The sequence below is a fragment of the Carya illinoinensis genome, chromosome 10, assembly GCF_018687715.1.
Source record: "Carya illinoinensis cultivar Pawnee chromosome 10, C.illinoinensisPawnee_v1, whole genome shotgun sequence".
NCBI lineage: Eukaryota > Viridiplantae > Streptophyta > Magnoliopsida > Fagales > Juglandaceae > Carya > Carya illinoinensis.
Genome location: NC_056761.1, coordinates 11,165,332 through 11,180,794, shown reverse-complemented (window position 1 = coordinate 11,180,794; position 15,463 = coordinate 11,165,332). Strand labels below are relative to the sequence as shown.

Here is a 15,463-nt window from a genome sequence, read left to right as displayed (position 1 = left end):
AATTTAGCAGTATGAGAAGTACCTTGACTTACCCCCTATTGTTGGTCGATCAAAATCTCGGGCTTTTCAAAATATCAAGCAGTGTGTTTGGCAAAAGTTACAAAGTTGGAAGGAAAAATTGTTGTCCCAAGGGGGTAAGGAGATCTTATTAAAAGTTGTTGCTCTTTCGATCCCAACTTATTCCATGAGTTGTTTCCTATTGCCTGCTAGTTTTTGTTCAGATTTAGAGGCTTTAATGGCCAGATTTTGGTGGGGACAAAAACGGGAGGAGCGTCGAATTCATTGGATAAGTTGGCAACATATGTGTGCAGGAAAGAGTAGAGGAGGGAGGGTTGGGCTTTAAGGATCTTCGAAGATTTAATCTTGCTCTTCTCGCTAAGCAAGGGTGGCGGCTGATTCAAAATGAGAACTCGGTGCTGTACAAGCTTCTTAAAGCTCGATATTTCTCTCAATCGACTTTTTTGGACTCGAGTTTGGGGCATTGTCCTTCTTATACATGGCGGGGCATTTGGGAGGGGAAGCGGTGGTTATGGGAGGGTTGCTCTTGGCGGCTTGGTGATAGGCAGACTATTAAGGTGTGGCAGGATCCTTGGGTCCCGGGACATAGGTCTTTGAGTGGTGAGCTGGATTCTGCTATGCATTTGAATTCTGATGTTGTGGCTTCTCTGTTTCTTGGAAATGCTAGGGGGTGGGATTTGTCCAAGCTTAGATCTCTCTTTAATCCAATGGTAGTGGCTGATATAATGAAGGTCATGATTTTCCCTCCGGGTACTGCTGATAAGCTGATTTGGGGTCCAGAGCGAAGTAGTCTTTTCTCTGTTAAAAGTTGCTATAAATTGATTATGAACAAGTCTTGTGTTAATACAGCTGAATGCTCCTCAATGGGGCGTTATACACGTTTATGGAAAGCTTTGTGGAGACTTCTTGTTCCTAATAAAATTAAAATCTTTGCTTGGAGGGCTTGTAAGGACAGTTTACCTTCAAAGGCTAATTTGTTGAAAAAACATGTGATCCCTGCTGCACCTTGTAATTTCTGTACCCACTCTGATGAAGATTTATTATATGCTTTATTTGGTTGTGCCCAGATTCGGTCTTCATGGACCCAGTTCTTTCCTTCTTTGGCAACTTTTTCACCAACTAGTTTTACAGATTTGGCTTTGTCTGTTGCTGAGGCTCAACATGTTAATTCTCTGGCTGTTTTTTTTTTGCATTGCCTTGGCTTTCTGGTTTAGGCATAACAAATGGGAGTTTGACCATGTTTGTTTGAGTCCCAGTCATGTTATTTCTCATTCTTTGGGCCTGTTGCAGAGTTATAAATTGGTTGCTCTTAAATCTCAGCCCCAAATCCGACATCATTTCTGTTGGCAGCCTCTTCCTTCTGGGGTTCTTAAACTCAACACTAATGGTGCCCTGTTTTTAGATATTCACAAGGCTGGTATTGGGGTCCTTCTTTGTGATTCTGCTGGTAAGATACTCATGGCTGCTTCTAAACTAGAATCAGATGTGATTGACCCGGAAGCTGTGGAATTGTTAGCTATATTCCGCAGGTTACAGTTGTGTTCTACAATGGGAATCTCACATCTTGTCGTGGAGAGTGACTGTTTGCTTTTAGTCAAAGCTTTACAACGCAATTCTATGCTTAATTCACTGCTTGGCAACCTGTTCTCATAAGTGCAGCGTCTAGCTAGTCTTTTTCATACTGTTTCTTTTACTCATGTGTATAGAGAAGGTAACATGGCAACACATTCACTTGCTAGATATGCTTGGCGTGTGGAAGATATGAAGATGTGGTGGGATAGTATTCCAGACTGTCTTTCTCAAGCCTTATGATTTGATAATTATTTGTAATTGTTTCTATTCAATGATATTGTTATGTTTCTATCAAAAAAAAAAAAAAAACAAACCTCCTAGTTGCCCTTACATCACTTCTAGGAAAACCTCATGTACCCAACTTACTTAGAAAGAAATACCTCTCATAATGGACTCTCTTCTTCCCCCTCCTCCTCTTCGATCCGCTGACCAGTACCGGAATTGGCTGGATCTTCCCCGGGAGGTGACGGCCTCAATCCTTAAGAGGCTTGGCGTCATAGAGATCCTGACAAGCGCTCAGAAGGTGTGCTTGCTATGGCGTAGCATCTGCAAGGACCCCTCCATGTGGCGCATGATCAACACGGGCTACGTCCGGAACCTATGGAGCATTCCCTACGACCTTGAGCAGATGTGTCGCCACGCTGTTGATCGCAGTTGCAGCCAATTGGTGGGGATTAAAGTTGGTTGGTTTTGCATGGACGGTCTCCTCAAGTACATCACTGAGAGGTACGCACGTAGTTTATTTTGTTTTTATGATCTTTTCCACCATATATAGCATATATATATACACACACATGATTTGTGTTTTGATGTCGAAGGATTTTGTGGCATAACGTGTTGAGAAGAGTCTAGCTAGGTGGCTGTTAAAAGTTTTGTCAATTTCCTTTCTGGTGCAATATTGCTAAAGATATAATGTGTTTTGGTTATTAAAATCTGAAGCTTGAGGCTAGAGTTGGTTAATTGGGACCCCGGCCGCTTGCAAATTAATGTGTCATCTCTAATCAAATTTCTGGCACCATGAAGTTATAAAGATTTGGAAGGTTGTCGATCATGAAGACGACAAGCTAGCTAGTGTTTTTATTGTTATTGGAGCAAATTATTATTTGACGGTATGCATGACAAAAGTCAATTTTGCTTTGTGCTTTGGTCCAACTTTATCTTTTGACTGTTTAAGTTCCATGAGTTTTCTTTTCTTTTCTGCGTAGTCTAAAATAGACAGCATTGAAACCCAAGCCTCGTAGAAATATAGGCCCCAATGACACACACACACACACACACACACACACACACACACACACACACACATATACACATATATATATTAGAAAAAGTTTCTTGAGACCCTGTTAGCTAGTCTGTGTCTCTGATACATGAGTTGAATTTTATATATGCGCTTTTATGTCATTTTCACAGTTCAAGTAGGCTCAGATACCTTGAAGTTGCAAGGTGCTCCATTATTTCAGATAAGGAATGGAGTGAGGCTGTTGCAAATATTCCATTATTGGAGGAGCTTGAACTTTCATACTGTTCTTGGAACACTGAAAAAATTCTGGAAGCTGTGGGCCGAAGTTGTCCCCATTTGAAATCACTCAAATTGAGAAGTGAGGTTTATTGGAGAGATCCTTTCAAGGGGTGTGATCTTTGGGCAGTTGCTATGGCAGAGAATATGCCCGGATTGGTCAGCCTCCTCCTTGTTGGGAATAGGCTGACTAATGATGGTTTGCAGGCCATACTTGATGGTTGTCCTCACGTTCAATCACTGGAACTTTGGTGTTGTCGTCATGTCTCTATGGAAGGGAATTTTGGAAGAAAATGTTCTGAACGGATCAAGAACTTGCGGTTTCATTACTTCAGTGACCATGAATTTGAGAAAATACTGATAAATAGTGGATATTACGATCAAGACGACAACGACTATGAAAATTTTGGGCTTGAATATATAGAAGATTGAGTAGTACTTAATTGCTTTGTGTAATATTTGCATTTGTTTAGTTTAAATTAGTTGCTTGTACGTACGTATATATATAGGTGTGCTGTAATTTCTTGATTTTTGAGTGAGCTTTGTGCTGCTATTAACTAACTATTGACTACTGGTAATGTTTTCCACTTCTTATTGATATTACTAAGAGAATGCTTTATATAATGAGTAATCGTACCGTATCATTCCTTTTATCATCATCCATGCGATGATCATGTGAAATTAAGTGGTTAGAGATGATTTGATTTGCTTTACTTGTAGATCAATTATTTACTAATGTTGCAATTCATGAAATGTTATAGAGAACATGTTTTAGGACTAATGAAGGATATATATGTAGGTATTTATCGAATCTCTGATATATCTGGTGCTGCTCACACGCTTTTGCTATTTATTTGATGAGTTTTGTTATGTATAAGAAAAGTCGTGTACTAATCTATGTACCAATACTGATTCCTTCATATTCAAAATTTAAATTAGTATTGTTTTTAATAAAATCTACTTTTTGACCAATCACATTAGATTGGTGTATATATTAGTGCGTAATTGTGCTAGCAACTAGATTTTTTCTTATTTGATGCATTTAAATAATTTTATATGTTAACTACTTATATGATCAGTAATTTAATTAAACTTTTTCAAACGGCGTCATTTAATTTGATTTGCCACGAGGGAGATGATCAAGCTCTTCAAATTCCAAATATATTACGGGTACCGGGTATAGAGCCAACCCTAATTAACTATCGCAAAACATGCATGTAATTTGATTAGTCTTAGTCGCGAGAGCATGATCCGTGCATGCATGCTATAACCCATTCAACGTGCATGGTTTCGTTGATTATTCCTTTATTGGTTATTAATTTACCGATGCAAATATATTTTTTGAAATGGCACTAAATCCAACGAATTAACCGATGTTTTTTAAAATGTTGGATCAAGAAACTTAATCGACAATGGTGGTTTTGATATTTCGTTAATTTCCATAATTCCCTTCAAGAAGGAACTTTCTTTCTATTTAAGCAACATGACTTCCTCCCCTTATACATCCTTATACATTACTTCAGATAAACCGCCAACTTTTTCAGAAAGCAAAACCTCTCAACAATGGACTCTCATTCTCCTCAACCCGTCGACCGGTACAGGAATTGGCTGGATCTTCCCCTTGATGTGACGTCGTTGATACTCCGAAGATTGGATATCATCGAGATCCTAACCAGCGCGCAAATGGTGTGCTTGCACTGGTGTAACGTCTGCAAGGACCCCTCCATGTGGCGCACCTTCTGTTAGAAAAGTAGAATATGTTGCTGAAAACTCTCTGTTTTTCAATCTATTTGTTTGATTACAGCTGGTGGTATTTATACATGATGTAAAGGAATAAAAAACAGTTGAGTTGGTTACAAATCACCGTAGACATTAATAATAGATTTGTCTACTGTTAGTTTCTAGAACTTGTGCTGTGCTCTGCTGTTGAGTGGTACCCGTGGTACCCTTTTGTTGTAAATCATGCTCACTCTGTAATTGTCCTCCATTGTTTGCTGTAGTGTCATGCCGAGTGTCTGCATTCTGTTTGTGGAAAGGTGGCATAGAGTCTGTTATTTCAATATGCCCCCTCGAGTCCAAGGGGGTATCTACCACGTTGAGACTCATTCTAAAAGCTGTGAATTTATCTGCAACTAAAGGCTTAGTTAGGACATCTACAATTTGTTCTTTGGAGCTGTAGAATTGAACTTGCAGTGCACGGGCAGCAACTCTATCCCTCACAAAGTGATAGTCGATGTCCATATACTTCGTTTTGGAGTGATAAATCGGGTTGACAGAGAGATATGTGGCTCCAATGTTGTCAGACCACAAGATTGGGGCCTTGGATAAAGAAATACCAAGTTCTTTAAGAACTGTTTGAAGCCTTCTTGTCTCAGCAGCTGATGATGCGAGTGACTTATACTCGGCTTCTGTTGTTGAACGTGCAACGGTCTGCTGCTTCTTTCAGCTCCAAGAGATGAGATGATTTCCAATGTAGATGCAGAATCCTCCGATTGATCGTCGATCGTCAGGACACCCTCCCCAATCAGAGTCTGAGTATGACTGAAGTATGAAGGTGGACTATTTTTAAAAAGTAGGCCATAGTTAAGTGTGGCTTTGAGATATCTGAGGATTCGTTTAACAGCAGTCCAGTGAGAATTTTTTGGAGAGTGCATAAACTGGCAGATTTTATTCACTGCAAAGGAGATGTCTGGCCTTGTGAGAGATAGATATTGCAAACCTCCTACGATGCTTATGTACAAAGTTGGGCCCTCAAAATCTGGAGAGTCAAATTTTGATAACTTGAGAGAGGCTGCCATTGGAGAGGAGTCTGGTTTTGCATTGATCATTTGACTTCGAATAAGCAAGCTTTTGATGTATTTGCGTTGACTGAGGAGAAGGCCTGCTGCTGTGTAGTCGACTTCCAGCCCAAGAAAAAAAGAAAGTTGACCCAAGTCTTTGACTGGAAATGCATAGCCTAAGTCACAAAGAAGGAGATCAATGGCTGCGGATTTTGACCCTGTGACAACTAAGTCATCCACGTAGACTAGAACATAGAGTGTAACATCACAATGGTGCAATATGAACAAGGAAGGATCTGCCTTTGAAGCTGTAAAACCGTATGCATGTAACCATGAGCTAAGTTGGAAAAACCAAGCACGTGGTGCTTGCTTCAAACCGTATAGAGCCTTGTGCAATTTGCACACATATGTGGGATGAAGTGGATCGACAAATCCTTGAGGTTGCTGCATGTACACCTCATCAGCTAATGAACCATGCAAAAAAGCATTTTCAATATCAAGTTGGCGCAAGGGCCATGACCGAGTGACAACAATAGATAGAATAAGTCGTATTGTGGAAGGTTTGACCACTGGAGAAAAAAGTCTCGTTGTAGTTCAATCCATGCTGTTGATGATATCCTTTAGCCACAAGACGAGCTTTCCTTCGTTGAAAAGAGCCATCAGCATTTGTTTTGGTGCGAAACACCCATCTGCATCCAAGAATGTTAGTCACGGGTGTGGGAGGTACAAGAGACCAGGTGCAGTTTTGTTGAAGTGCAACATATTCTTTGCCCATAGCCTCCTTCCATTCTGGAAATTTGGAGGCAGCTGAATAACTAGAAGGCTCATCTGGGACAGTCAAAGTGGTGCTGAGATAGAATCGGGTGGAGTATGGAATGGTTCCATCCATGAACTGTCTTGGTCTAGATGAGTTTGTCTGGGCTTGTGTAATAATGGGAGACTGAGGTGGCTGTAAAATAACTGGAGAAGAACTAAGAATAGGAGCAGAGGATGAGGGTGGGGAGTTTGGTGTCGGCAGAGAAGAGGATGAGGATGTGAATTGACTGGAGATAGATGATGAAGGGTGATGTTGATTGGGGCTTGGACCTGGACCAAGAATAGACTGAGAAAAGATGGGCAGAGACACGGTTGTTGACTGGGCTGGAGTAGATGAACGTGTGGTTTGAGAATTGGAAAGTGGAAAAGAGGCCTCGTTAAAACTGGCATCCCGAGAGATGTATAAACGGTTTTTTACTAAGTCAAGGCATTTATAGCCTTTATGTGAAGTACTGTAACCCAAAAATAGACAAGAAATGGAGCAGAAATTTAATTTATTTAAAAGATAGGGTCTGAGATTGGGCCAACATTCACATCCAAACACTTTCAAAAATTTATAATCTGGTTTAGATTTATAAACTAGAAAATGTGGTGATTTATTTTTTAGAGTGGGTGAGGGGAGAAGATTAATCAAATAAACCGCAGTTTCAAAAGCATCGGCCCAATAGAAGAAGGGTAGAGAGGAGTGGGCTAATAAAGCAAGCCCGGTTTCGACAATGTGCTGGTGTTTTCTTTCAACGAGTCCATTTTGTTGATGCGTGTGAGGGCATGAGAGACGATGAGTTATTCCTAATTTTTGACAAATTGAAGTTAAGGGTTTAAATTCTTCTCCACCGTCTGTTTGTAGAGTTAGGAGTTTGGAGTTGAATAATCTTTCAAGATAAGGTAAAAAGGTAATGAAAATTTGTGTGACATCTGATTTTCATTTCAGTGGAAAGAACCATGTATACCGTGTATAATGATCAACAAAAGAGATATAGTATTTAAAACCAAGTCTTGAAACATAAGGGGCCGGGCCCCATAAGTCAGCACAAATGAGTTTTAAGGGCCTGGAATATTTGGCCGGACTATTACAAAAGGGCAACTGATGACTTTTAGCAAGAGTACATTCAGGACATTTAAAATTGTAATGCTGGAAGAAATAGGCAGGCATTTTGTTTGCAGTACTCGTGAAACCAATGCTAGAGATGGATGCCCAAGCCTGCGATGCCATTGTTCCAGAGTAGTTCTTTCACCAAGATGAGTGGATGGAGATGAAGAGGTGGTGGAAGGAAAGACATAAAGACCGTTATGTGTTGGCCCGGTGAGGAGGAGAGTCCCCGTGTGTTTGTCCTTCACAGAAAAGTGAGAAGAGTGAAACTCAAAGTAGCAAGAATTATCGATACAGAATTGAAGAACAGATACTAAATTCTTGGTTATTGAAGGAACATGTAGCATATTACGGAGTGAAAAAGTAGAGGAAGAAGACAAGGGTTTGAAGGAGGAGTCACCAAAATGTTGGATGGGAAGACCATTTCCATCTCCAACCCATATTGTATCACCACCACTAAATTGTTCAGAAGAAATATTCAAGTTATTCAAGTCATGAGTTATATGATGCGTAGCTGCAGAGTCTGGATACCATGATGAATCAGAGAGTGATGCAGGAGCAGTGTAGTTAGCAGAAAAAGATCGTGGAGCATCAAGTTGATAGGAATGATCAAACCTGTAGCGGCATTGAAGTGCAACATGGCCAGATTTATTGCAAACCTAACATTGAGGATGCTGGGCAGTGTACTGAGAAGCAGGATTTGCAGTATTTGTGAAGGAAGTGATTCTGCCACCACCAGAAAAGAAACGACCTCTCCCTCGACCTTGGCGTCCATTGCGAGAGAAACCACGGCCGCGTTGGTCACGCCCACTTGAGGCACTAAAGTTGGCAGTGGGTTCAACAGAGGATAAAATGTTCCTTGTTAGGTGGGATGCTCGTGCCTCATTTATGAGCAAGAGTTGGTAAAGCTCATGAGATGAGAGAGGCTCGACTCTGGCAGTTACCGAAGTAATAAAGGTTTCATAAGACTGGCCAAGGCCATTTAGCAAGTATGTAACAATCTCTTTGTCAGGGAGATGAGTACCAGCAGCAGCGAGAGAATCAGCAAGGAGTCGAACCTTTCCAAAATATTCAGAAATTGATTGAGTACCTTTGGAAAGGTTAGTGAGTTGAAAACGCAGTTGAAATTCTTTTGCTTGGGAGTGAGAAGCATACTTGGAAGCTAGAAGAACCCATAAAGCTCAGGCAGAAGTAGAGGAGAGTACGTGACCAATAATGGAGTCAGATAGAGAAGAGAATAGAATGCTAAGGACAAGTTGGTCGGTATGTTTCCAGGTGAGAAAGGAGGGATTGGCTTTGGGAATGATAGTAGAGGAATCGGCAATGGTTTCAAGGGGTTTGGATACAGACCCATCGACATAACCAAAAAGATCTTGTTCGGTGAGATAAGCCGACATTTGTACCTTCCATAGAAGGTAATTATCATTAGTAAGCTTGGTGGAGATGATGTGGGAGAAAGAAGATAAGGTGGGAGATGGAGACGGGGAAGGGGAAGGGGGAGGAGGAGGAGATTCGGAAGAAAAATCCATGGATCAGAAAGACTATGGTCTGAAGGCTCCTGATACCATGTTAGAAAAGTAGAATATGTTGTTGAAAACTCTCTGTTTTTCAATCTCACTACAAAAAAAGATAGAATTGCCGGCGTTGGATATGCGCTGGTAACTATCTCTAAAAACGCCGCTAATTAATTTGCGGCATTTTTCTACCGGCGTAACCGTCCGCCGTTACTGGAGGGTCGCTATTTCCCATGTTCCGGCGGTTGCGCAAACGCCGGTACTCGTAAATCTCATTAGTGACGTTTGTATACAATTTAGTGGCATTTCGTAAAACGCCGCCACCTTATCTACATTAACAGCGTTTCTCGAAACGCCACTACTTTATCGTTGCCTTACCTTACATATAATAGTGGCATTACCATAAACGCCACTGCTACTACATTGCCGACGCATAATATAAATTGGCGACATTTATTTAAATGCCACTAATGGTACATTGGTGGCGGCACATTGAATTTTTTAACGGCATTTTTCTAACCGTCGCCACTTTTTAAAATAGCGGCGTTACGATAACTGCCGCTACTAATAATGTGCCGACGCATCATATAAATTGGTGGCATTTATTTGAATGCCACTAATAGTACATTAGCGACGGTACCTTAAATAATTTAATGGCGTTTATCTAAACGTCGCTAATGACCTAATTTAATGGCGATTAGATAAATGCCGCCACTAGTACAATGCCGACTCATCATACAATTTGGCGGCATTTATTTAAATGCCACTAATAGTATTTTGGCAAAGTTATTAACGACGTTTATTTAAACGACGGTATTTTTTTAAAATAGTGGCGTTAATATAAACGCCGCCACATTATATTGCCAGCACATCATACAAATTAGCGGTTTTTATTTAAATGTCACTAATAGTACATTAGCAACACCTTGAATTTATTAATGGCGTTTATCTAAACGTCACCATGAGTTTGTTTTTTTCTGCATTGCAGCTAATTGTAAACACTACTACTAATTTGTTGCTAGCATATTTTTTTAAATTAGCAACATTAATATAAACACCGCAATAAATATATTATTGGTGCATTGCATTAATTAACGGTATTTACTAAAGCACCAATAATATGATATCTCACAATAAAATAATATAATATATCAATTAATAATAAATATGATATAATGGGTCATTATTCATATAATAAAAAAAATTACAAATCAAAGCACATAAAAGTTCTTCATGAATAATTCTTCGTCTTCACATTGTGTTTGTCATTAGCTTTAAGACCATTTCTTTCATGGGTAGTTCTTCACATTTATCCAATAATGTTTTGGAAAATGTTATGCAATCGTTGAGCCTGTAAAAGATCATAAAAAAAAATTATACTAAATTAATAGAGAGTAACCATAAATCAATAGCTGAAACTTCTAATCGATAACCAAAAAAGTTATGCAATTGTTGAGCTTGCAAAATGTTTCTTTGGGTCATATTCAATATCATACAATCCTCAAGCTGGAGAGCTTCTAATCTAGTAGCTGAAAGCATAATGGTCCAGATTCAAATAATGGGTAAGATTAAAATGATCTGCTCGTTTATATATCCTACTCAAAATACCAAAAAACAGAGTATACCTTGGGCACGACATCTAAAAAATAATCTACACGGCATCTGAAAAATGTAAATCTTGTAAGTACATAGAATTAGATCAACTTTTCATATATTTCAGAAACATAGAGATTAAAAATGTAAACTATTTGGTAATGCAAGAGACCTCTAATGCAAATGCAAAAACATAGAGATTGAAAATCTAGTTAATTACAAGGGACCTCTAATGCAAATGCAAAAACATATATAATCAATGCAATCTAATAATAAATAGAATAATGATAGCCTTACCACTATAAAATAAATAGAATAGTTGTATTTTTTCAACCATTAAAAAATAAATAAATTAAAACACACTTACAGTCAAATTGAGAGAACAAAATCAAGGGACTAAGCATTTTTCTAAATATAATAACCAACAAGTACGGTAATTAGTTCATGGGATTACATTAATATAACAAAAATGCTACACTCACCAATAAACAAGTCCTGATTAATTTTTTTATTTAGTAATTAAGGAAGTGCTTTAATTTTTAGTTATGCTGGGATTTTTTTTAATATTTAAGAAAATAAAAATAAAATTTTTCTTTTGTTCTTCTCGATGGGGACCGAACCCGTGCTGCACTGCTCTTAATATAAATAAGTATATGTCCAAGTCGAATGGAAAGTCAGTTAATTACCTTGATAATAGTTGGATGGTTGTTGCATTCTACACTAGAGAATTCTGCAAAATCCCCGGTAAAATCACAAGTTGGCACAGAGTTTTGGACCGCAACCTCAATTTTGTGGAAAAGATGCTCATACTCGTCCTACGTGAGATAAAGACAAAAAGCAGGTAGCTTGGCTCTTTAAGTTATACGTAATTAATTAGTAAATACTTAGAAATATTAATCTAACTCTGGCAGGTATGAATATTAATTATTATTACCTTCATCCTTTTCCTTTCATGTTGGAACTCCTTTGTGCTATTACTGAGCGTTATAACCTGATCATTAGAAAAGTATCTAAAAGGAGCTCTAACTTGAATATCATACCTTTTACAAAATGGTACCCAAAGTTGGGCAAACTTTGAGGCCTCGACAAGTGAATAGTAGGTAAGAGGAGAACAGCCATCATCCGAGACATAGCAAGTAAGCTTGTGAGCTGGGTAATCTACTGCCAACAAAGAGAGCATTGTATTTACAGTGATGATAGGAGGTTCTAGCACAGGGTCCACAGTTGTCACAAACATGTCCACTGAGGGAAGCTCAACAGGTTCCCTATCAAGAATATGGTCATGATGAAAGTTATATTCAATATTGAAATGAGGCATATATAAACAAGAATAATCATTACAAAATGCAATTAGACATTAAATAATTGAATTTTTTATGATAAAATATCATTCACTCTGATTATTTGTTAATATCCGAGGCAAACTTAAGATTTTACATGCACGGATGTTTTGTGTATATATTCCAACAATTTATGCAGCAAAAACATCATGCACAGCAGATAGAAAGGTATATAACAATTGCAAGGGGTCATGTGTATATATATATAGATGTTACCCGGCCTGTAGCTTGCAAGAGATGGTCCAGTTGCGTTTTGGTCTGAAAAAAAAGATCATTGGCATAAATCACAACTAAGTTAAATTTAACAAAATAAACATATCTATTTCTTGTAATTATAAATAGATCAACAACACAGATGAATACCAAACCAGTAAAAATAAATAGAAGACATAGATGAATACCAAACCAGTAAAAAAGCTTACGGATCCTGACAGACTATAGAAAAATAACTGCAAAGCAGAGGCAACGGTAAGCATAGCAAAACAGATTTACATTTGACTGGATTGCTCTGTTTTTTGCATAGAAAAACAGAGTTACGTTGCTGGCTTTACATTGGTTGGGCTGTTTCCATGGTTTTACGTTGGTTGGGCTATTTCCATGGTTTTTCTGACTTGAGGAATTAAGCTCCGGCTTGACAGAAACTTATTAAAATGAGAACAAAGGGAGAACGTGAGGAATTAAGCTCCGGCCTGACGTGAGGAATTAAGCTCCGGCTTGACAAAACGCTTAAGTTTATGGGAGGGATGGATGAGTTGCAGCGGGTTAGGGTTAATTAGAAATGAGAGGGAGATTCAAGTTTTGATTGAAAATTTGACAAAAGTTTGAAGTTGCCGCTCAGGACCCGTTTTTGTTGTGGAAAAATTTTGAGGGAACTCAGCTATATACACGTACACATGACGCGCGCCCCACGTTTATTAGAATTTTCGTTCCTTATTTGGCCTCTTTCCTTCTCTGAATACTTTCCACTTGAAAGGTACTCCGGTGCTATAGCCTATATGCCCAATTGTGCCATGTATAGCAGTAGTGACATGAGTATCTTTGTAATCCATCAGTTTAGCCAACCCAAATTCTCCAACAACTGCTTCAAACTCTCCATCCAAAAATGAAAATGCATTGCATTAGGATATGCAAGGGGGCTTGCTTATTTGCATGGTCATTGTGATCCTAAAATCATTCACCGTAATGTAAAAGTTGGCCTCTTTCCTTCTAATAAATATTTCATCCAAATATTTCAATTCTTTTTATAATTAAAATATATAATACAATATTTTTTTATATTATATATAATTATAATATATAATATATATATAATATTATTTTATTATATATATTACATATAAGATAATGTTATTATAATTTTATATCTATATAAAATATATAAAATAATGGTATTACACCCCAAACATGATAATAATGTTATCATATGCTTTAAATATAATATATACATTAATAACATTTTAAAACTCAATAAATTCTCAAAATATTCCTTTTGATAATTATATTAGAAAATTAGTAATACTAATTTATATTAGTATTAATGTATATTAATTATAATTTATACTTTATGGTCTTATAATAACACTCTAATACTATTAGTAATATACTTTAAGTTTATATATAAATTATTACAGAAATCACTATAGTATTAGTTATACTATACTATATATATATCACAATTGTCGCAGCAATTAACAACTGCCGGAATAGGTCGGTATTTCAAGCAAGACATCAAATCGATAAAAAATCATAGGATGTTTTGTAATTAGTGCTATTTGTGCCCAAAATTCAACCCTGGGCTAAAAAGCAAAATTCATCAAATACTCTTATATATTATAGTGGGCAACTTGGGTTGATATGACTAAATAAAATGTTTGGAATTAGCTAGCTTGGTTCTATTGTGCATATGTTTAATTAAGTTTTTATGATAAATGGAAATTGCACATGTTTATATAACTGTGATTCTAAATTTGAACTTTGACTCTACACTTTATCGGTAATTGATCAATGGAATATTTTCCGTGTGAAGCTGGCTTATTGAGGAGGAGTCTGGTGCACTCGTGAGGGGATTAGTATAAAATGACTCTACACTTTACCATATTCAATTAAATATGTTATGTGTTGAGCCTGTTAATAAAGGGGGTCTGACGTCTACCTTTATAATATAATTAAAATTTATACATTTAAAAAAATATAAACTTATTATAGTTGTATTTTGGATTAGCTTGAACTTGAATTCAAGTTTTTAACAAATTTATATATCTATATTCAACCCCGCCCCGCATGCCCCCCGCTCAACAAAATGTAAAAATCTATTTAGACCCAAATTAAAATTATAAATTAAAATTTATACATTTAAAAAAATATAAACTTATTAGAGTTGTATTTTGGATTAACTTGAATTCAACAGAAAAGTTTTTAACAAATTTTATATATCTATATTCAACCCCGCCCAGCCCGCCCCCCACTCAACCCAATGTAAAAATCTTTTTAGACCCAAATTATAATGTAATTAAAATTTATACATTTAAAAAAATATAAACTTATTAGAGTTGTATTTTGGATTAACTTGAACTTGAATTCAAGTTTTTAACAAATTTATATATCTATATTCAACCCCGCCCCGCATGCCCCCCGCTCAACAAAATGTAAAAATCTATTTAGACCCAAATTAAAATTATAAATTAAAATTTATACATTTAAAAAAATATAAACTTATTAGAGTTGTATTTTGGATTAACTTGAATTCAACAGAAAAGTTTTTAACAAATTTTATATATCTATATTCAACCCCGCCCTGCCCGCCCCCCACTCAACCCAATGTAAAAATCTTTTTAGACCCAAATTATAATGTAATTAAAATTTATACATTTAAAAAAATATAAACTTATTAGAGTTGTATTTTGGATTAACTTGAATTTGAATTTAAGTTTTTAACAAATTTATATATCTATATTCAACCCCGCCCCGCCCGCCCCCTGCTCAACAAAATGTAAAAATCTATTTAGACCCAAATTAAAATTATAAATTAAAATTTATACATTTAAAAAAATATAAACTTATTAGAGTTGTATTTTGGATTAACTTGAATTCAACGGAAAAGTTTTTAACAAATTTTATATATCTATATTCAACCCCGCCCTGCCCGCCCCCCACTCAACCCAATGTAAAAATCTTTTTAGACCCAAATTATAATGTAATTAAAATTTATACATTTAAAAAAA

General features: G+C 36.9%; 1 protein-coding gene across 1 annotated transcript; it reads left to right on the top strand.

The window, feature by feature from the left end:
• The first annotated feature begins 1,978 nt into the window (after positions 1-1,978).
• LOC122278410 (putative F-box/LRR-repeat protein 23) lies at positions 1,979-3,541 on the top strand. The gene is made up of 2 exons (XM_043088601.1): positions 1,979-2,316; positions 3,004-3,541. The coding sequence occupies exons 1-2, from the start codon at positions 1,979-1,981 to the stop codon at positions 3,539-3,541; spliced, it is 876 nt and encodes a 291-aa protein (XP_042944535.1).
• The last annotated feature ends 11,922 nt before the right edge of the window (positions 3,542-15,463 follow it).

Coding starts and splice junctions, on each gene's coding strand:
- LOC122278410 (XM_043088601.1), top strand. CDS start 1,979: ATGGACTCTCTTCTTCCCCCTCCTCCTCTTCGATCCGCTGACCAGTAC. Junction 2,317..3,003: donor CTCAAGTACATCACTGAGAG/GTACGCACGTAG, acceptor TCATTTTCACAG/TTCAAGTAGGCTCAGATACC.